This window comes from Haliotis cracherodii, unplaced genomic scaffold (genome assembly GCF_022045235.1).
Source record: "Haliotis cracherodii isolate W230 unplaced genomic scaffold, xgHalCrac1.p SCAF_6, whole genome shotgun sequence".
Classification (NCBI taxonomy): Eukaryota; Metazoa; Mollusca; class Gastropoda; order Lepetellida; family Haliotidae; genus Haliotis; species Haliotis cracherodii.
This window is the reverse complement of record NW_027266319.1, coordinates 48,462,511-48,486,495: the sequence shown is the minus strand read 5'-3', so window position 1 is coordinate 48,486,495 and position 23,985 is coordinate 48,462,511. Positions and strand designations below refer to the sequence as shown.

The window sequence follows — 23,985 nt, the reverse complement described above, 5'->3', positions numbered from 1 at the left end:
ACCCTCACAGAACCTAAGTCCATCTTGTTGCCATTGAAACGTAAAAAATAAAAATTTCTAAAATTTCTCAATAGCAAAAGGCACCAGTTCAGCATGTACCTGACAGACCTGCAAAGTTTGATGAAAAAATATTGAACGGTTTATGAGTTATGCTCAGGAAACGAAACGTGATGGACGGACAGACGGAGCCCGTTTCTTTAGCCGCCGCCAACTTTGTTGGGCGGGGGATAATAATCAATAAAATAAAAATAAAAGCCATTACATTCAACAATCATTGATAAGATGCCATTTTTTGTAATAATGCAATTTGAGACTAAATAGGAAATCACTGTGTCCCGAGTTCCCCATTATTTCAACATGACAGAATTGATCCATCCTGAAATAGTGGGGGTCATGGGTCTGCTGACCTAACCCACTAAGAGCAATGCCAGGTCTTCTGTCACCACCTATCCTGTCACCCTACCTAAGAGATCATAGAGACCAGAGTGTATGTCATTAACGATGCAGTCAGCAATATTCCAGCTATTGTAGATTGTTGAGGCAAGGCTTGGCCAAGCAGACCAGTGTTTGCTACCATGGCAGATCAAGTCATCAAGGTATGTTGATAAACCATCAGCCAGGTTACAAACTGTAGCCATCTAATCCTCGTGTAAGTTAAACTTTACAAGAAGCATGGGGTTGACAGATCAGCATTGTACACAATCATAACATCTGTGCTCACTGTTATGGCCGAAGCCATTTTATATTTCAATATGAACCTTCAGAGAGTCAGGCCGAAACTGTATGAATGACAGCTTGATTGGCCCTCGCTATGAAGTTTCATACTCCAAGGAAGTCACACAAAGAGAAAGTCAATTCTTATAATTTTTCATATCACTATTTTATACCACGAGGGATGGATTACACAATTTCATTTGGTATGTGTGACTTCATGTTTACACTGGCAGCCACACAACGACCAACTGTAACATGGAATAAAATAGTTCATCAAAAGGAGACATGACATGATTGAATGTATGCTCAACTTGCTCTACAGGAACATTGTTTGTAGCTGGCTTACAACAAATACATCCAAGTGACATCAACACTAGCTGAAAAAGGTCTCTTAAGAACTACCTCAGAAAGTCGGTCACACTGACAGTGTGTCGTATTACATGTACATCAAAATCAGGGAGTCAAAATGGCAGGAGAGATTTCTGAAATTGTTCATGAACCTGTGGCAATTATAAGTGTTAGTCATGATTGATCAACTGGCTTATCATTGAAAGATGATTATAAAGATGTGTCAAGTAGATACTAAGGTAAATTTACAAGATTGCTGAAGAGAGGCACTTTTCAGTCAAGAAACAGATCAAGTCCATAGTTTGGATGTGCATTTCTTTCATTTTGTGCACTAGGGTGGCGTGCAGTGAGGATATTCTTGAAATCGGCATTCAGTTTAAATCTTTGACTTATCCCAATGTATGCTAAAACGGTAAGTTCAAGATTTAAGGGTCTTATATGATCAGAAACAACACTTCTGTAGGTATTCGAGGTAGATAATTCCCAGGTGTTTTCCCAGGAATGTGGAAGTAGTCCGACAGTGTTTAGGCTATTTCAAGAACACAATCTCGGGAAAAACGTATAAACATCAAAATGTCATACACTTATGGATGTCAGTTTCATGGTCATGTGACCAACCTTTCGTGCAACACGTGCAAAGGAAAAATTGCAAATTTTGTAACCTTCCCTTTAAAAACTTCACAAACACTAAAATGTCAAATGGTGTTTCTCCGTTTTCCTACAGTTCCAGTGGTATCTCATGTATCAGTGGCAGCTACATAACGAGTGCTTGATTGTCTCAAGTCACCAGTGACCTGCCCCGCAGGTCCACCCCCAGTCAGATCCCCACCATGTTCCGGTGCGGTAATTGGGCTAAGCTGTGATTAGACAAACATGATACACGTAGAGTGGTGGGTGATATTTAAGCCACTGAACCCTACTACTTTAGGAGATGATGAGCAACAAGCATCACGCTACTGGCATCCTGCAGTACAACAGAGGAGATTATTCAATATCCTGGGGCACGGTTCACTGAAAAAGTGCTTGTGATAGACATGCGACTGCAGACTGCAGACTAACTTGGCCTATCATACTCAAACAAAACAATACTAATGACCATTTGTGTAAACTATCATATATTATATTCTGAGTGATACTTTCCACAAATCTTGATATACATATAAATATAACAAAATTTGTTTGCTAAATGCCTCCATCAGCAAAATGGCAACTATGTCTGTGTGTTGTTTAATGTCACACTCAGCAATAGTCCAGCAATATGACAGCAATAGTCCAGCAATATGACAGCAATAGTCCAGCAATATGACAGCAATAGTCCAGCTATATGACAGCAATAGTCCAGCTATATGACAGCAGCCTAGAAATAATCAAGTCTGGACCAGACAATTCAGTGACATGAGCATCAACCCAAGAAATTGGGATACAATAACATGCATCAACCAAGTCAGTGAGTCTAACTACCCTATCCCATTAGTCTTGCAAGAAGCATAGGTTGCTGGGGCCCCATATACTTATCCGGAATCCCTATTGGATTCCAACTGTATGACAATATTGTATTATACTGTCATAGGCGAGAGAGGAAATGTTTTTTAACACTGCAGTCAGCAACATACCAGCCATATCAGGGATTTATCAGGGAATGTTTACTGACATGTGCAGCCCCATGAAGATCTGGGTTAGAATATGGCTAGATCCGGGTAGGTCTTAAGCAACCCATGCTTGTCGTATGAGGCGACTATGCTAGTCATATGCGGCGTTTCATGGGAGGGAGTGGTCAAGCTCGTTGACTTGGTTGATGCATGTCATTGTATTCTGATTGCGCGGATCGATACTATGACATTAATAACTGGATTAAACAAACTGGATAAAACACTGTATATTAAAAGAGCCTGTGAATAATCATGTCTTGTGATCTGTTTGTTGATTAGAGCCACTATCATCTATGTGACAGCTGCCTGTAGATGATCCAGACCAGACAAACTGTGACAGTGAACAGTGATCCACACCATAGTTGCACAATCAACCAAGTCACAGAGCATGACCATCCCATCCAATATTTTGCTTGTTTGTTTGTTTTTTAATGCTGCACTTAGCAATATTCCAGCTATATGACGGCGGTCTGTAAATAATCGAGTCTGGACCAGTGATTGACATCTTGAGCATCAATCCACGCAATTGGGATATGATGACATGCATCAACATATCCTGTTAGTCGCCTTTTATGACAAGCATAGTCGCCTTTGACAGCAAGCATGGGTTGCTGAAGACCTATTCTACCCCGGAATCTTCACTGGTGCCATCCAGTATAGTCACATCTTCTGATCAGCACCAGGTGCTTGGAAGCTACTTTACACTACATGCCAATGGTTAAGAAGCACCATCCTTACCTTACCTGTAAGAGAAACCATGCATATCGAGAGTGAGTGAGATAATTGGGTTTAATGCTGCTTTATAACGCCTGGTGTCATGTGAAAAACCAGTAACAATGGCGACGTGTCTGTCAACAGGTGACTATTGATAACAGGAATACAATCAGTACCCATGGTGACAGGTCGGTCAAAAAGTTCATGTGACGCACAGTAAACATAATAAACAACCAATAACCATGGTAACGCATCACGTATGGCTATCATGTGTACAAGCAGTTACCATGATGATCTATCTCTGAACATGTAAATACAGGCAAGAAAAGTAAAGCTAGTTATATGCCAGCATGGTAAACTGTTACCATTGTTACCAAAGGTAAACTAAAGTGACTCACCTGGCGACAGGTAACTACAGTCACTTCAAGCTTTGTAACTGCCAGCATTTTTTCTTCCATCATTTCTTTCTTTTCAAGTTCAGTGAAATACTTCTCCTCCCGCTCTGCCTCAGCCTGAAAGAGCAGCATGGGGCTAATGTGAAAAGATTTCCATGTGCAAATTAACAGAAAGTTTACTTCTTCCTGAGGTACTTTGAAATTCACTTAAAATCAAATTCAAATGAAACATCATACTGCATTTGGGATTAATTCATCAAGACCACAGTGCAATCCAGTTACAGGTGGTGAAGAAACATAAAATCTTTAATAGATAATTACTAATTCACATAAGAGTTGTGTCCCTTGTTGCACGTTACCAATCTTTTAGAAATTGATCACAAATCACTTCACGGGGAAAGAACCAGTACTTGACACTAAGAGTCTCCACATGTGACATGTCAACACCAACAGTCTCTACATGTGACATGTCAACACCAACAGTCTCTACATGTGACATGTCAACACAAACAGTCTCTACATGTGACATGTCAACACAAACCGTCTCTACATGTGACATGTCAACAACCAACAGTCTCTACATGTGACATGTCAACAACAAACAGTCTCTACATGTGACATGTCAACAACCAACAGTCTCTACATGTGACATGTCAACACCAACAGTCTCTACATGTGACATGTAAACACCAACCGTCTCTACATGTGACATGTCAACAACCAACAGTCTCTACATGTGACATGTCAACACCAACAGTCTCTACATGTGACATGTAAACACCAACCGTCTCTACATGTGACATGTCAACAACCAACAGTCTCTACATGTGACATGTCAACACCAACAGTCTCTACATGTGACATGTCAACACCAACAGTCTCTACATGTGACATGTAAACACCAACCGTCTCTACATGTGACATGTCAACAACCAACAGTCTCTACATGTGACATGTCAACGACAAACAGTCTCTACATGTGACATGTCAACACCAACAGTCTCTACATGTGACATGTCAACACCAACAGTCTCTACATGTGACATGTCAACACAAACAGTCTCTACATGTGACATGTCAACACAAACCGTCTCTACATGTGACATGTCAACAACCAACAGTCTCTACATGTGACATGTCAACGACAAACAGTCTCTACATGTGACATGTCAACAACCAACAGTCTCTACATGTGACATGTCAACACCAACAGTCTCTACATGTGACATGTAAACACCAACCGTCTCTACATGTGACATGTCAACAACCAACAGTCTCTACATGTGACATGTCAACACCAACAGTCTCTACATGTGACATGTAAACACCAACCGTCTCTACATGTGACATGTCAACAACCAACAGTCTCTACATGTGACATGTCAACACCAACAGTCTCTACATGTGACATGTCAACACCAACAGTCTCTACATGTGACATGTAAACACCAACCGTCTCTACATGTGACATGTCAACAACCAACAGTCTCTACATGTGACATGTCAACGACAAACAGTCTCTACATGTGACATGTCAACACCAACAGTCTCTACATGTGACATGTCAACACAAACAGTCTCTACATGTGACATGTCAACAACCAACAGTCTCTACATGTGACATGTCAACAACCAACAGTCTCTACATGTGACATGTCAATGACCAACAGTTTCTAAATGTGACATGTCAACACCAACAGTCCCTACATGTGACATGTCAACAACCAACAGTCTCTACATGTGACATGTCAACACAAACAGTCTCTAAATGTGACATGTCAACACCAACAGTCTCCACATGTGACATGTCAACACCAACAGTCTCTACATGTGACATGTCAACAACCAACCATCTCTACATGTGACATGTCAACACAAACAGTCTCTACATGTGACATGTCAACACAAAGTCTCTACATGTGACATGTCAACACAAACAGTCTCTACATGTGGACATGTCAACACAAACAGTCTCCACATGTGACATGTCCACAACCAACAGTCAACATGACACTTCTCCATACCTAACATGCAAACATTACAGTGAGAATTCATTCATGACAAGGCTTGTTCATTGAGAAAGAGCTGTTACACTTTGTCAAAACTAAATTGTGTTATATTAAATTACTGTACTCAATAGTGTACCTAAAAAAATTCAGAAAATTTCTTTCTGCATACTTACTTCAGCCAAAGCTCCTTTATGAGCAGACTTTACTTTTAACAGCTTCTTAAATTCTGCTGAATTAATATCAACATTGCCAAGAAGTCTGGACCGCTTTTTGGGTGGTTCCTTGGATTCATCATCCTTGTTTGGTTGATCCTCTGTGAATAAAATAAGAGCAGTTAGCGCTGCCTGAGGGTCGACAGTGTCATCAATGTTTATTGTATTTCAGGCCTCCAGGCTACATACATAGGAGTAAAACGAATACAAAGTTTTATTGATAAGAATCATTTCAACTTACAACAACTTATTTCTTTTAATTTAATAAGAGTCATTGTTTGAAGATAGTAGAGATATAAAAGCAGGCACTGAAAGTCTTGAGAGATTTACATACTTCTCAGATCACAATGATATAAACAAACAAAGGAAAAGCGAGTTTCATTTTCTCTTGCTGAATTACACAGGTTGGATTACTACACCAGTTTATTCCCACAACTTTCAAACTGTCATAGGGGTGACGGGTAGCCTAGTGTTTAAAGCATTCACTCGGCACGCTGAAGACTCGGGTTCAATTCCTGACATGGGTACAATGTGTGAAGCCCATTTCTGGTTTCCCTGCCATGATATTGCTGGAATATTGCTAAAAGCAACATAAAACCACACTCACTCACTCAAACTGTCATAAACCCGTGAAGATCTGGGGTAGAATAGGTCTTCAGCTACCCATGCTTGAGGTAAAAGGTGATCATGCTTGTCAAAAGAGGCAATCAACATGATTGGGAGTTCAGGCTCGCTGACTTGGTTGAGCATGTCATCGTATCCCAATTGCATGGATCGATGCTCATGATGCCAATCACTGAATTGTCTAGTCCAGACTCGATTATTTACAGACTGACATCATAGTTTAGCTAACCTGATAATGAGTTTTCTAGCACTCTTTTTTTAACTTTTTCAGCATTTGGAGACTTTTTCAGCACTGAATTTGGGTCTTCTTTAGTTATTCCACCCTTGGAGTGAATCTTCTCTATTGCCTTGCGCTGAATAAAAGATGGACAAAAATCTCAAAATCAAGATTAGTTTAAATATGAACTGTATCATATGCATCAAAAAGATCTCCTTGAGTCAAGTAAATAGGATGTCTAAAGTTACCATATGCTTGAAAATATAGTCCAAAATACATCACAAATGCAAAAATCAGGGCTCATTAATTTTTAAGGTCTTTTCAAGGTAGTGTAACAACTTTGAAATACTTGCTACACTCTACAGCCTTCTTATTGATTTAGTGCCCAAAAATTTCCTACATTGTTCACAGAAACTAGAAGTTCCTAACATGTATGTTCATCCTATTTCTTCTTGTAAATTAAAGAAATATTTTCAAAATGAGAAAGAGAAAAATGTTAACATATTTTCTTGAGTATAGTGCACACCCAAGTATAACGCGCGCCCCCATCTAGCAGATTCAGTATTTTGTGCTACAATCTCTAACTGTAGAAGTACTACGATCCCCATCGTAGTCATCGTCTGAATCGAACTCCCGACGACCTCAAAGGCGACGAACGTCCTCGTGTCGTTTACTGTCTCTCGGTGAGGCACTCAACCTGTCGTCCCGGGGCGGGAACGACTTGTAGAGTGGGATCCGTGTTCACTGTCGACCTGCACGACGTCCCTATTCTCGTTGGTAGGACGAGAGACGGACCGACTGGGGACCATAGTCCCCTCATGGTCCTCGTCACGAGCCGGTCCCGTCGTAACGGGGGTGGCTGAGTGACGCTCTCGATCAACCGATTGACGAAGATCAGTCATGCGAGTATTATCATCAGCAGGCGAATGGTCACGTGTCTTGTCGAAAACAGAAGTTGACTGGGGCGGGTCTTTATCAACTGATTTCTTGGGTGTGGCCGACGCGCCACCCCCAGGGCCAGATGTAGAGGCTGCGGAGTTCAGGGATCCACCCAATGACCTTCTTTGCTTGTAGCGCTGGTCAGTAGCCCGCTTCGCCAACGCAAGAAGATACCAATTAAAGTTTATTCTTTACAATGTTTATCCCAGGAACATGTTGGAAATCCGTCCTTAATAATGCAGGAAGGACAATACCTGTGAGGATTTACTTTAGACAGTATACTTTAACACGAGGCAGAAAAGCCTGACATGTTGCCACGTGTATAATCAAGTCAAACAGTGAAACACGTGTTGAACACAAACAATGGATTACCAAGGATTACATTCCAGGAGTCTACAGGTAAGACATATTATTATTACTGTATTAGAACAACAACTGTAGACACTCGATAAGTACTAGTAGAATACGAACTAGCAGTCTATTGCGAAAGTCCTTCTCGAGCGACCAGCTCAGAGGCGTGCTGAGAGATTTGTGACATGTCATAGGGAGGTGCGTGCGCAACTGGACGGAAACAAGTCTATTGTTTACATTCCAGCTTCTGGCTTCCTTTTAACGTGCGACTAGAGGTATGAGATACCCATTTGTACGACTGAAAACAGACTAAAACATTATTTTTTTTTAATATTATGCACAGAAAAAAATTACCACCACCCCTTCAGCAAATGGTAAACGAACGGGTGATAAGAAACTTGGTAAGTACAAATTTGAAACCTGAGATAAAAAAATCACCAGACATATGGATTTACCGTTTAAATTGTATTTTTTATTCTGCCAGGCATTGTTTTACATCCAGGGATTAAGATTACCTTGTGTATTTTATCGTAAACTAAGCTGGAAACAGCAATCAGCTGTACACACGTTTTCTGGGAATCTACCGTTGATTCTGTCAAAACTTACTCAATGATATAACTTTACAGGATTTTGATACAAGGATCGGGAGAATTTGTATCTCAAATCTTTTTTATCAGGAATAACCTATTCCAATATCATGTTATTTTAGTTGAAGCTTTTACTAATTATATTTCAAATAATAATAACCATAAGCGTAGCACTTCAGTGCTATTGCCGGTTATTTATTTAACATGGAACAATTTGACCGTCACCGTCGCACATGATCGCGGGAACTACATGTCGACATAGAATTGTCAAACTACAACAAATATGACTTTTAAAGTGTCAAAGTATGGCATTAATGAACTATGTATCCATTCTCTGTCAATTAAAGTTCATTTCAAGGCGTCAATAGCGGTAATCTGACCGTGGTTGCTGTTAATAACGGTGAGTTGTGAGATCTTCGGATCGCTTCACAAACAGGGGATGTCACCAAAATAATTACAACAATATTAAAAGGAATTTTGAATAAAATTAATGAAATAAGTTACAAATATAAGTCCAGATATACAATGAACAGGTTTTATAGTCAGGCAGTTTAATTACATGATAAATTTGCGTACTTCAGTATGGATTTGTTGACATGGTATTTCCGGTGTTTCGTGCTCACGGTAATGTCTTTCCATGGGGGAAAAAACATCAAGACTCATTATGGCGTGTATAATGCGCACCCCCTTCTACTCAGCAGTGTTTGGGAAAAAAAAGTGTGCATAATACTCAAGAAAATACAGTACCCCAAAAGAGAATACTGACTAAAATATATTCAATTATTGACAGTTTTAGATCATGAAGCTAATATTCTAAAACAAACTACACAAACCTTTGCAATCTCCACCTTCTTGTTAGCTGTTGACGTTGCAAAAGGTTTCCTGCTGGATGAAAAATCCAGAAAAACATCCTGCCCGCTCAGGAGACCTTTCCCGATAGAGGGTGTAGCCTTCAGGGGGTCAACAGTGGGACGAGGGGATGGAGCTGCTGCTGCTGTCTGTGCCGCCCTCGCTTTCCTCCTCTCCATCATATCCTTCTTGTGTTGCTGGATAAGCTCTTTAGGAGTTACCGATATTACCACAGACTTTTCTTTTATCACTGGAAAGAAAAAAATTATTTGTTTAAGTAAAAATATTATTTATACTTATCCTTACTCATACTTATTGCTTATCTCTCTTCCGAATAGTAGTGGAAACGTCCTTGTTCTGTGTTCCTGGAGAACAGTGAAAACATCTCACCCCAACGCACCCTGTGTCCGCGAAGGCACACAGGAACCATGTGACCAAGACCAGCAACACATCACTCTCTTTTACCCAACTTAATGGTCTGAAAACACATCAGTGGAGAGAGGGGAGGCCGGGTCGGTGCTCATGCGTATGAGTCAGGATAAGTATACCAAAGGTAATACTTTTACCAAAAAATATATACATATTTTGTCTTATCCTGACTCCTACTTATTGCTTGAATCTCACTGAGGTGGTGGTGTCCACTTGTATTGACGTTGATCTGTTCTATAATCCCCTGGGGAGTGTTGGTTGATTTTCTGCGATGCTTTTCTTCTTTTGGGTGCCACCTTCCTTTTTCACAGCACCAAAAATGGAAGTTATTTTTTTAGATTTTGTTGATATTGTAAGGTTCGCTAAGATTTGTAAGATCTTGCTTGCACTAAACACTTGCTTCTAGTGTTAAGAAAAGATTGATAATCTTACAAACAATCATTATCACTCATGTGCTAATGTTGAAGCTATTGCTCTTACTTCATGAGGGTTGGTGGCTGATTGGGAATCCAAACCGGCTGCTCTGTATGCCCAGAGAATGACAGCTCTCATCCAGACTGAAATAGTAGTTGTTGTTGAGTGTTCAGTGCGAGTATTCCTTAATAAAGGAATAATCAGTCTTTTAAAACCTCTTCTTGGTTGTGACTTTTGTCCATATATGTGTAAGGCTCTGACTGGGCTGAGTGATAAGTCCCCTGTATCCTCTGAACCCAGGATGGAGGAGAATGCCGGGAAAAACGAATTGTCTGTCTGGTTGGCCTGGTAACTGTTTTTCTGCAATGAAGTCCCATCTCAAGCCAAGATGCACTGATGGATTATTGCAGCAGTCAGATCTAATGCGATTGAAATCTATGGCATGTATCTCAGACATTCAGGCTACTCTCGCAAGAGCCAGTAGAAACAGGCTTTTTTGTGTCAGGTGTTCGAAGTCCACCTGATGCAGTGGTTCATAAGAGTCACTGGTCAAGTGTTGCAGTACTATATGAAGGTCCCATGCTGGGGCTCTACACCTTGTCTGTTGATCTTCCAAGTCCGAAAGATCTGAGACATCAGAATAGACATCATCAGCACGATAGCAGCCAGGTAGATGCCTAGAGTCAAGCCTTTAAGATTCCTTGTGCTTCTTTAATGACTCAGGTAGTCTGCTACTTGAGGGAGAGGGGAAAATCCCTTAGATCTTGTGAACTGGTCAAATTCTTCCGTTTATCATCATTAAGATTCCTCATAGACTTGCGAAGTGCTGAGGAGACCTCCTTAGCTGCTCTGATGGAATAACCTTGTTTAATGAGCATGTTTTTAATATGTTCCCCACATGGAGCTCGAAAAGTTCTGGTCTTGGATGAACTTGGTTTGCGTGAGGATGTAGTAGGAGGTTTGGCCAGTTTGCAAGTGTTAGTATCGGGTTTCCTGCTTGGTTGACAAGATCTGGAAACCAAGTTCTCCCAGGCCAGTAAGGCAAGACCAAAACCAGTTGTAGATTGAGTACCAGAAAGATGTGAGAATATAGCCCCAGGGTTAACTCTGGGGTGTGTAAAATCACTACAGCTCTTTTTCATCAACAAAACGTCTATGTTGGTTTTTAGTAGCAGATGTTGCTTCCTTTGAAGTAGGAGGAGCTGTGGTCAATGGTGGAATTACCGTTCAGTCGGTAGCCGTAACTTAGTAGGTTGAGTACGAAATTGTCCTTGAGAATGAACCTGTGCTAGCAGAACTGGGCCGGTCTCCCGCCTACGGGGTTGTCGACAACTGGGAGGACTGGGGGTGGGAGTTCCCAGTTGTGACTGTCCAACACTTCAGTGTTTACCCCTCTTGTCACTTCCCCTGCCCTGGAATTTACCATGGTGGGACCTGGTGGGACCTTGAGGTTTACCTCTGCCCCAGTCTCTTCCCCGAAAAGAATCCTGGTCTTGACCTTTGAGAGAAGAGCGTCTAGGTTTGAAATCACCTGACCTGCCTGCCCGATGGGAAAAACTGTGAGAAACATGCTCTAATGCCTTTGGCACGGTCTCGTCCCTAGCGTAATTGGAATCCCAGTTTGAAAGCGCTAACTACCCAAGCCTGCGTGTCATGGTAATCTCAGCTAGTGCGGTCCTGAGATGGTTCCTCGTGTGGTCAGTTAGACTCTGTTGGAAGTCAACCACAGTTTGGAAGTAATCTATACGTTTAGGATTATCTTGTGTTAGATCCTGCTCCATAGCACGGGTTGAAGACACTAGTGCTGACAAAGGTTTTAGTACACGCCTGATTTCTGTTTCAATAAACACAAATCTGGTATCTGGGACCATAAGCATGGCTGGTCTAGACAAGCCCATCATCCTTTGTAAATCCTTATCCAAACTTTGAGCCTCATCTCCTACTGAAAAAGTCTGAATAGGAAAATCATCTTTCCTGAACTTTGGCAGTTTGAATGATGGTGCAAGTGTGAGTCTTAAGAAATCATCGTCCAGTGCCCTAACCATTTCTCTCAACATCGGATCCACCAGAATTAAGGTGGGATGTGACCATATCGTTTCCTTCTTAAAAAACCTCATTACCAGGGGAAGGTGCAACTGACAAGAGATGGTCTGCTTCCCACTCAGGCATTTGTGCTAAGCTAAGACATATAAGATGCACATTCGACTCAACAGAGGAATCTCTATCCTCGCCATTTGATAAGTCCAAAGAATTGGAACAATGGTGACATACTCTCCTAGTAGAAGATCGACTTCTAATACGGTGTGTAACCCCTCATCTATCAGAAGGCTTCGAAGAAACGTCTGGTGATAAGGACTCATGCGACAAAACCCATGTACGAGCTGGAGTAAAGGCACCAAACTAAGGCGTATGCGTTGTAACAGAACACACATCAGGCGTTTGGTACATGTTAGACGCCAGTGTAGACGCCTAAGCATGCGTATAAGTTGTAGCTGACGTTGACGTCTGGTACATAGGTGCAGGTGTTGGGTACAATCGTACCATAGACTGCTGCCACATGGATTGCATAAAATTCTGATTCCAATTGCTGTTCTGATACAGTGATGATGGCTGAGCTTACAACTTTTGCGCTGACAGATAAGTAGGTGGAACAGCGCTAAGCTGATCATGCATCGCTGGCGTAATGGGGTACACTGAGGCTGAAGTAATCGAAGACACGCCTGGGGGTAAGAAGGCCCTGCACTCAGCTCAAGCCCTTGAGAAGCGATGCCCATCTGTGTTGACTGGATCAGTGCAAGTCTGCCAAACAGCGGGGAATGAGGAAATTTGGAAGATCTTTTACCATGACAATTTGTACACTGTGCAACCGTGCAAGTAGGGAGTAGTTGATTGAAAAATTGCTAAAGAAGTTTACAAATATCTATCGGCAAATGTTTTAGGAGTTGAAAGTGTATACAATGAAATGATACATGCAAACTGTATGTAACACAAAAGCTACCAGTATTTAAATACACATAAACATGTTATAAACACGCGACATGGCCCATGCTGAAAGCAGGAGTTGAAAACGGAAACATCTTTTTTTTTCCCCACCCAAGACCATCGCTGAGCACATACATGTACAGTGAATGCAATAAGGAGTACTGCAGGATAAGTATAACATTGATGCAACTGGCGCATAGCGGGTGAAGGTTCCAATCTGAAACACGATATTTACAGATGTTATATGTTTTCATCACTCAGATAGGGGTAAAATTTAAGTCCAAATTATGACAAAAATTTAAGCCAATTCAAAATAATAATCGTTAGATTATGTTAATAGAATGTTAAAGAGGGTTATCCAAGGAACAAATTTTGTGAAAAAAGGTTAATTTTGACTGAATGGCTTGGATTATTGATAACCGAAAAAGTACACAGAAGGCGCGAAAAAATAGTGACAAGTTACTGGTCTTCGTCACATGCTTCTGGTGCGCCTATGCAGGCACAGGGTGCTTTGAGGTGAGATGTTTTCTCTGTTCTCCGGGAACACAGAACAGGACGTTTACACTGCTATTCGGAAGAGAGAGATAAGTGATAAGTATGTGTCTGGATAAGATAAAATATGCATCTCTAAACATGTTGTCTTGGCACCATTTCCTTTCACGCACACGCACACACACATACACACATTTTGCTCGCTATCTCACTGCTGAGATGTCTACCTAGCTATCTCACTGCTGAGATGTCTACCTAGCTATCTCACTGATGAGATGTCACTCAGTCACCTAGCTATCTCACTGCTGAAACGTCACAGTCACCTAGCTATCTCACTGCTGAGATGTCACAGTCACCTAGCTATCTCACTGCTGAGATGTCACAGTCACCTAGCTATCTCACTGCTGAGGTGTCAGTCACCTAGCTATCTCACTGCTGAGATGTCACAGTCACCTAGCTATCTCACTGCTGAGATGTCACAGTCACCTAGCTATCTCACTGCTGAGGTGTCAGTCACCTAGCTATCTCACTGCTGAGGTGTCACACAGTCACCTAGCTATCTCACTGCTGTGGTGTCACACAGTCACCTAGCTATCTCACTGCTGAGGTGTCACACAGTCACCTAGCTATCTCACTGCTGAGGTGTCAGTCACCTAGCTATCTCACTGCTGAGGTGTCAGTCACCTAGCTATCTCACTGCTGAGGTGTCAGTCACCTAGCTATCTCACTGCTGAGGTGTCAGTCACCTAGCTATCTCACTGCTGAGGTGTCACACAGTCACCTAGCTATCTCACTGCTGTGGTGTCACACAGTCACCTAGCTATCTCACTGCTGAGGTGTCACACAGTCACCTAGCTATCTCACTGCTGAGGTGTCACACAGTCACCTAGCTATCTCACTGCTGAGGTGTCAGTCACCTAGCTATCTCACTGCTGTGGTGTCACACAGTCACCTAGCTATCTCACTGCTGAGGTGTCACACAGTCACCTAGCTATCTCACTCCTGAGATGTCACACAGTCACCTAGCTATCTCACTGCTGAGGTGTCAGTCACCTAGCTATCTCACTGCTGAGGTGTCACACAGTCACCTAGCTATCTCACTCCTGAGATGTCACAGTCACCTAGCTATCTCACTGCTGAGATGTCACAAAGTCACCTAGCTATCTCACTGCTGAGGTGTCAGTCACCTAGCTATCTCACTGCTGAGGTGTCACACAGTCACCTAGCTATCTCACTCCTGAGATGTCACAGTCACCTAGCTATCTCACTGCTGAGATGTCACACAGTCACCTAGCTATCTCACTGATGAGATGTCACACAGTCACCTAGCTATCTCACTGCTGAGGTGTCACACAGTCACCTAGCTATCTCACTGCTGAGATGTCACACAGTCACCTAGCTATCTCACTGCTGAGATGTCACACAGTCACCTAGCTATCTCACTGCTGAGATGTCACACAGTCACCTAGCTATCTCACTGCTGAGATGTCACACAGTCACCTTGCTATCTCACTGCGGAGATGTCACACAAGACAACGATGGAAGTTCTCAGTTACCCTTTTCTGTTTTTTCTTGTTTCACCAAGTGTTTCACCAAATTCATGGACCCCACCGTGGGAGTGGAAATCATGTCCATGCTGGAATGAAAACCAGAACAAGAGAGTCAAGTAGTCAAGTGCAATTACAACAATTATTGACACCAATCAATAAAATGTGTTGTTAATTAACAACCGCCATAAACTCACAAAGCTTGTTCTTTTTCTGATGTCGATGCTTTTTTCATGGTGGAAGGGTCACATGTCTTGAGTTCATGGAGGGACATTGTTGTCACCTTGCTCTTTGTTAATTTCTGCTCAACTTGCAGTTTTCCCAGAGTCACGCGGTCTTTCTTGGGAGCACTTGTTTTCATATTTCTGCAACATCCATGGTGTGTGTTATAACAGGAGGAGCAGTCAACAGGTGAACAATGCCAACTGACCTTCCTGCTGGTAAGTGGTTGTTTTTAAGGCAACAGTGAGTGGGCTGGGTTCAATGCCACTTTCAACAGTATTCCACTTATATCATGGCGTGTCAACCGTATGTGGGAAGAAAGCCTGAAGTGATGCATGTCGCGGACATTTACTACTTAGGTGAAACCCAAGAGCACAGGGCAAACCCTGATTTGATTCCACAGTCCTAGGGTTCTGGCATGCCCAGGGGACACAACTCTGCACAGCCTCAGATGACTCAGAAACACACAAACTTTATATGCACAGCAGACTGAGACGAAAAATACTTAATCCATTTTAACAAAAAAATACAGACAGTACCTTTTGAAATATACATCTTAATCATTTTAACATAAATAAAGACAGGACCTTTGAACATGAATTCCGCTCCTATAAAGCAATGTTCTATGCAACTCACGGCAAGGATGTAAAGGTTTGTCCACCATAGAAGAAGTGGCTGCCTTTCTTAGGGAGCAGCTTGTCTTGGAAAGATTTGGGGGTCAAACCAGTAACACTGAAATCACAAACACATCCCTGCAGACAGACTAGGTTCCTTCAAGAGGCAATGTAAGCAGGAAGAAGTACTTCTAAATACAATGTAATGAAATAAATCATAATGCATACATATATGAGCTAAGAATCAAGAAATCCAAAATGGCAGCCACATCTCACCTGCCCTGCAGCTCACTCCTTGTGGCAGACGTCTTCTTGTAGGCAGACTGAACATGGTAGTTGCAGAAGTCGCCATATTTCCTGGAACAGGCAAAACATGAATCCATGTTAACAGTGAAAACAGAGAAAAGGACCCTAAAACCTCCCATGTAACCAAATACATTCCAAATAAGTCTATTGAGGTGTCCATATACAAGCAAAAACTATCGATGTTGCATATTTATGTTGAGAAGTATCACAGTAACCAACAGAGATTGAACAGTGTTAAATGTCCAGAGCATATATTATACGTCAGCATTCCTGCAGTCACACTTTCTATTAAGGTGTGACTTGATGTCTTCAAGAAATGTTTCCTTTGTCTTTATACAGTGCACCTTACTAGAAAGGTCAACTAAAGAATAGGTCATAAAAGGCGACTTGCATGTCCTAAGAGGTGACTATGGGGTGAGATGGTTAGGCTTGCTAACTTGGTTGATGCATGTCATCGTATCCTAATTGAATGGATCGATTCTCATGATGTAAATCACTGGACTGTTTGGTCCAGAATATTGCTGAGTGCTGTGATAAACAACAAACAAACAAACAAACAAGCAAACAAAGGTTGACACCATCTACTATGGACAATTAAGAGGCAGATTCTAGTCAATTCCAGACATAAAAAAGAAGTTGAACTTCATAATAAATCAGACAACAGTTTAACAGAATTTCAAACATAAAACATTAAAACAGTAGAATGTCATCTTCCAGCAGTCTGCAGCCTGTAAACAAAGTCAGGACTAGTCAGTTACTGAGTGAGGACGGTTCGTAATATTCCAGTGATATCACATACAGTCTTCACACACCACCCATGTGGGGGAATGAAATCCGAGTGATGCTTCTCACCACCTAACAAACCAGAAAGACAAGTGATCTATGTTATGAACAACAATGACGACATGCAATGAAGTCAGCAAGCATAGCACCTCATCTGTTAAGTTGTCTCTATATGACGAGCATAATTTGCTGGAGGCCGGTTCTAACCCAGAATACCCATGAGGAAATTAAGTCATCAAAGACTTCATCCCTATTAACACCCTAGTACATATCTTGCCAAGCAGGGCATGGCATGCATTGTTCATGGCAGGAGAACCTACTTGTTTATGAAGTGGTTACACCGGTTCCCTTTCCTCGTCCTCCCAGAACACCAGCCCAGGTCCTTGGAGCTGCCCATGTGCAGCAGCTGCTTGGGGTTGTTGATGGTGAAAGCCACATCTTTGTTTCCCTGCAATAACAGGAACACTACCACCATGACCACATCTGCTGTCTATACAATGTCTACAAGTCATTTCATGTTTATACACCAAGTGTTTGTAGATGTGACGAGGTGATGGGGGACTCATTTTATCAGATGCTGGACTGACCTTTTCTGCATTGTCCATGATGCTGGGGTTGAGTATTCCAACAACGGAGCCGACATCGTTCTTCCAGTGTTCCTTGTAGGTCTGGCCGAACAGGAAGAAACTAACCACCTGCTCACAGTTGTCCATGTCAGACAACTTCCAAATACAGTACGTCTTGCCCTGCAACAGACAGTGGGCTTTCATATACAGTATTGTTTAACCTGCAAGTCAGTGGGCTTTCATATACAGTATTGTTTAACCTGCAAGTCAGAGGGCTTTCATGTGGAGTATTGTTTAACCTGCAAGTCAGTGGGCTTTCATATACAGTATTGTTTAACCTGCAACAGACAGTGGGCTTTCATATACAGTATTGTTTAACCTGAAAGTCAGTGGGCTTTCATGCGGAGTTTTGTTTAACCTGAAAGTCAGTGGGCTTTCATATACAGTATTGTTTAACCTGCAAGTCAGTGGGCTTTCATATACAGTATTGTTTAACCTGCAAGTCAGTGGGCTTTCATATACAGTATTGTTTAACCTGCAAGTCAGTGGGCTTTCATATACAGTATTGTTTAACCTGCAAGTCAGTGGGCTTTCATATACAGTATTGTTTAACCTGCAAGACAGTGGGCTTTCATATACAGTATTGTTTAACCTGAAAGTCAGTGGGCTTTCATATACAGTATTGTTTAACCTGCAAGTCAGTGGGCTTTCATATACAGTATTGTTTAACCTGCAAGACAGTGGGCTTTCATATACAGTATTGTTTAACCTGCAAGTCAGTGGGCTTTCATATACAGTATTGTTTAACCTGCAAGTCAGTGGGCTTTCATATACAGTATTGTTTAACCTGCAAGACAGTGGGCTTTCATATACAGTATTGTTTAACCTGAAAGTCAGTGGGCTTTCATATACAGTATTGTTTAACCTGCAAGACAGTGGGCTTTCATATACAGTATTGTTTAACCTGCAACAGACAGTGGGCTTTCATATACAGTATTGTTTAACCTGCAAGTCAGTGGGCTTTCATATACAGTATTGTTTAACCTGCAAGTCAGTGGGCTTTCATATACAGTATTGTTTAACCTGCAAGACAGTGGGCTTTCATATACAGTATTGTTTAACCTGAAAGTCAGTGGGCTTTCATATACAGTATTGTTTAACCTGCAAGAGACAGTGGGCTTTCATATACAGTATTGTTTAACCTGCAAGATAGTGGGCTTTCATATACAGTATTGTTTAACCTGCAAGTCAGTGGGCTTTCATATACAGTATTGTTTAACCTGCAAGTCAGTGGGCTTTCATATACAGTATTGTTTAACCTGCAAGTCAGTGGGCTTTCATATACAGTATTGTTTAACCTGCAAGTCAGTGGGCTTTCATGTGGAGTTTTGTTTAACCTGTAAGTCCGTGGGCTTTCATAAAGAGTATTGTTTAACCTGCAAGTCAGTGCCATATTTCTACTTGTAACTCTCACTATACACAGAAAAACAAGCGATACCCAATTATCCTGTTCAAAATGTCTTCAAAACAAACTTAGCGAGTCGGGTCGGGTCGGGATGACCATAAAGCCTTATTCTGTTATTTGTGTCAAGTGTTGCCAAAGACATTAAACCAACTCTTATGATGGTAGTATGAACATAACATTAACAAAATTCTGTTTGTAAATCTTTCAATAGGAGATTCTTTTCCCCATATAAATCCCAGCATTTTTAAGGACTGTTAATATAGTCAAAGCAAAGTTAAAGTACTTCCATTCCGAAGAAGGAAAATTAAAAAAAAATCATTTAACAGGGTTAAATTAAAGCATTTTTGAATTTGGTATGAACCCTGGCTTCACACATTCCATCCATGCTGGGTACCCAACAGAGGGTTCCACTGTGACAAGCGAGTACTTTAACCACCTTGGCACTCCATCTGACAAATTGGATTTTGGAGAGATCATATATTCTTACACTTGAAGACGTCTTTGGTTCGGTTTTCTGCACAACTACTCCAATTGTGACCCAATCACCTTGAAGGTCAGGAGTGTTGACCTTCAGGTGAAGGCGGGAAAGTTTGATGATTTTGCGATCTTTCATCTTCAGCTCCATCTCCCCTGATGACACAAGAGGTCGTCTGGAAAGGTGACACATAGGATAGTCTTCAACAGATTGAATCATAAGAGGAGTTTAAAGTGGAAAGTGATGCGGAAATATCTGTGTCAGAATAGACATGATGTGATCCAATATTCCCAGCAGGTGCAGTTTACTCAGTTCTCAGTTTACTATAAGGGATGCCTGGTAGAGGGCAATAAATGTTCTGTAATGCTCCCGTGAATTACATTTTTCTAAAAAAAAACTTGACTTTTCATCCGTACTTTTTTTCATTTGGTAGTTCTTAAGTCTATCACAAGGTACTCCACAGAATTAGAATGAGAGAATGCCTGCAACTTGATGATGAGTAGTCGGCATCCATCCACACATCATCTAGTGGTGACCAGCATGCATGTCTGGCTTTAATTTTAGAAATTTTACAATAAATTGTGTAAACCTAATAAACTTATCCTATCTCACACTATGCATTTCTCTTTCTTCTTTCGATCCTAAGTGACAATAAAAGTTTCCAGCATCAAAAGTTAATTCACCTGTGCAAGCCTCACATCGCTATGGTCACTTCCCAGATCTGGGTCATGCACACTTGCATGCTGGTTGACCTACATGTGCCAAGCAAGTGTCTATCTCAGCCAACACTTTCCTTTTTCATGAGCGTATAGACTAGGGACTTGTACTGCGGGGATCGACGAGTGGGCATATAATGTGTGAGATAGCATATGTATATAAATAAACAATTGATTGCAAAATTTCCAAATTTTTAAAATGATCCTATCTGACACTGTGCATTTTATCCCGTAGCTGGAGACCAAAGACAAAGTGATTCTATCCTCCAACCAGATACCTAGTCTGGAAAGCCCAAATGAGTACAATAAACACAAACAATCATGACATGGTTTATTATATGTAGAGGTAGATGTGATACAATGGAAACTGATAATACATCCCTATCTGTGCAGATGTGTCTTGGAGTCTAGGGCGAAAACCAAGGGTCCGAACTGGTGAAGACCTTTCATGTCCGTCACAGAGATGTCTCAAAGGCAATGGTTTGCGAAGACCATATCTGATTTCCTGAAGCTTCCCTCCATTATTGCAGTCAAGGAGTGAAGAGCCAGAGTGGAGGTGACAGCATTTCTCATGACGGTTGGATGCGACCGGAGCAGGTAGGCCAGCAAAGGTGTAGGATCGAAGGATGACTGAGCATATCCAAAACAAGATCGTAGTACAAGATACTGTTGTAGCAGCTGTCCTGGAAAGCGGGATGAATAGTCTCTTCTGTAATCCTGGATGAGGTTTCTCTGCAGAGATACCGGACACAATGATACGTCTTCACCATCGTCAGGGTTTAAGATGGACGTCAAAGGTGGGGTGGTAAATAACCAGAGAGTTGGTTTTTGGTGATGAAATCCCAGCATCCCCCCCCCCCCCCCCCCACCCCCCGCCCCCCAAGGGTATGCGCACAATGTTGACATCTACATCTAAAGCATGAATTTCACTCACTCAAGCTACCGTCGCAAGGGCAGGAAGAAAGTTCAAGAAACACCGTCTTAAACATGAAGTGTTCTTTTCATAATCAGCTGAAGTTAATGTTAAGATCGGAACTGTCGGAACTGTTTGGAAAACAGTAGGTTTGTCAGTGTTTTAGCAGATGGTTCAACAGACGAAGGTATCACTGAACAAGGAGTAGTATATGTTAGGTACTTGAGTGAAGATGGTCAGGTGAAAACAAAGCTGGCTGATATTGTTGATCTGGAACATCGTCATGCAAAGGGAGTCAAAGATGGAATTCTTCATGGACTGAATGCTGTAGGTCTAACTGGAGAAAGTTTGTCACAGAAATTACTTGGTATAAACACGGATGGTGCTAATGTTATTCTTGGAAAGAAAGGAGGGGCAGTGAAACTGATTATTGATGAGTTACAGGAGAATCACAATGCAGAATCCTGTGAAAATTACATTGTTGTTGTGCACTGTATTGCCCACAATTTGGAGCTGGTAGTTTGTGACACAAAGAAGGAATCTAAATACCTGAAAACTTTTGAGGATGTTGTGAAAGGAATCTTTAAACTTTATTACTACTCTCCTAAAAGGAGAAGGGAATTGTATACTATTGCTGAAAACTTGGATAAAGAGTTAAAACACCATGGAGGAGTGAAAGAGGTGAGATGGGTTTCAAGCCAAAACAGAGCACTCAAATCTTTACTGGATAACTATGAAGTTACCATAGTGCACCTGGGAGAAATTGCATCTGGGCGGGATGATTCTTCTGCAAAAGCCAGAAATTACCTTGCAGAAATGAAAAGTGAAAGATTTCTGAAAATGCTGCATTTTATGATAGACTTTACTGATCTTGTGAGTAAAGTATCCAAAGTGTTCCAATTACATAAGACACTCATATCAGAGGTCCAGAGACGAATTGAGGCTTTAAGACAGAAGTTTCTCAAGATGAAGACAAGAAGAGGGAAAATGTTTCAGAAATTCCTAGAAGAAAGTAGAGAAGGGAAGTTCAGAGGAAAACAGATTACTACTGAGAAGAAGGGAAGAACAAAGAAGAAACATGAAGGAGGAAATGACCTTAACAGGGACATTGACTGCATGTTGGAGTCAGTTGACATAGATCTCCAGGAGAGGTTCATCGAACACCTTGGTGGGGAACCACATTCTTTATTCAATGTGTTTGATTTCAAAATGTGGCCAAATTATGAAACAGAAGCAGAGAAATTTAGAGAGTATGGAGATGAAGAGATTCAGAGGCTTGTTGAAATATACAGTCCCCTCCTTACAGATGAAGAGAAGACCAGTGCATTTGATGAATGGCTTGACCTCAAGATGCATATGAAAGATTTGAATGACAGACCAGTGGTTGATGCTTATGAAAGTGTTTTGGCCAACTACAAGTCACAAAGCAACATGGCACACATCTTGTCTCTGGTATCAATCATGCTAACAATTTCACCAAGTACAGCTGAATGTGAAAGAGGATTCAGTCGGATGAATATGCTGAAAACCAATCTGAGAACACGTATGACTCCGGATACCTTGAGCAATTTGATGCATGTTAGCATTGATGGTCCCTCTCTGGATAAATTCAATCCTCAAAAGTCTATCCTACACTGGATGCAGAGTGGAAAAGGTACTAGGCATGTTAGCGGACACAGATGTCCAGGACCAAGAGTCAAGTCATCAACCATTACATCATGCTCTACAGAATCATCTCCAGGAGTCTCCTCTTCCACAATCACCCTGACAGAGTGACAGGCTGATGTGAAACTTTTGCTCTGAACTTTGGGGTCTACAGTACTGTTTATTGTAACTCCCCTGCAGCTTCATGTAATCTATTAATATCACACTGACAGTGACAGACTGGTGTGGCTTTCATCATAACTTAACTGTTCAAAATAACTTAACTTATTATTCCTTAATTTATTCAATATTGTCTGAATGTGGAAATAAAAACACAAAATAAATCTAGAAACAATATATTTACTTTGTTTTCAGTGGTTACATGGTACATGATACATGATATTGTCTGTTCAGCATTGAGCAATAGGGCAAGTGAAAATTTGGCAGGACAAGTACAAAATACAAAGTACTTGCCCTGCAGGACAAGTAGGCTTGAATTTTTTTATATTTATGTACGGATGTTAATATGGATGAATTAACTTAAGAAACTTTTACAAACCTGTAGAGGTTATGAATTCTCTGATGAAATCCTCCTTGGGGCACTTATTGCATTTTCCTTGCTCAAGAAAATCTACATGACATAGTTGTAACCATTTTCCTTAATAAAAAATGTTACCACACAAAAAACTTCGTTTTTGTATGATATACGACCACCCTTACGGGGCCTCACCACCAACGGCGCCTCACGCCAGGGGGAGCAACTCTCACCCAAATCACTTTCCATATGTCAAATGCTGACGGAATGTGGG

General features: G+C 41.4%; 1 protein-coding gene and 1 pseudogene across 1 annotated transcript in view; both read right to left on the bottom strand.

The window, feature by feature from the left end:
* Positions 1-23,985, bottom strand: part of LOC139445882 (protein MCM10 homolog) — a 63,414-nt gene that overhangs the window by 28,227 nt on the left and 11,202 nt on the right. The window contains exons 9-19 of the mRNA XM_071227118.1: positions 19,916-20,078; positions 17,985-18,143; positions 17,718-17,845; positions 16,585-16,665; positions 16,331-16,426; positions 15,670-15,837; positions 15,482-15,561; positions 9,593-9,858; positions 6,895-7,018; positions 6,003-6,142; positions 3,824-3,937 (exon numbers count right to left, since the gene is read on the bottom strand). Of these exons, the coding sequence (XP_071083219.1) occupies positions 3,824-3,937; positions 6,003-6,142; positions 6,895-7,018; positions 9,593-9,858; positions 15,482-15,561; positions 15,670-15,837; positions 16,331-16,426; positions 16,585-16,665; positions 17,718-17,845; positions 17,985-18,143; positions 19,916-20,078 (1,519 nt within the window). The remainder of the gene's footprint in view (positions 1-3,823; positions 3,938-6,002; positions 6,143-6,894; positions 7,019-9,592; positions 9,859-15,481; positions 15,562-15,669; positions 15,838-16,330; positions 16,427-16,584; positions 16,666-17,717; positions 17,846-17,984; positions 18,144-19,915; positions 20,079-23,985) is intronic.
* Positions 10,482-11,593, bottom strand: LOC139445305 (uncharacterized; annotated as a pseudogene).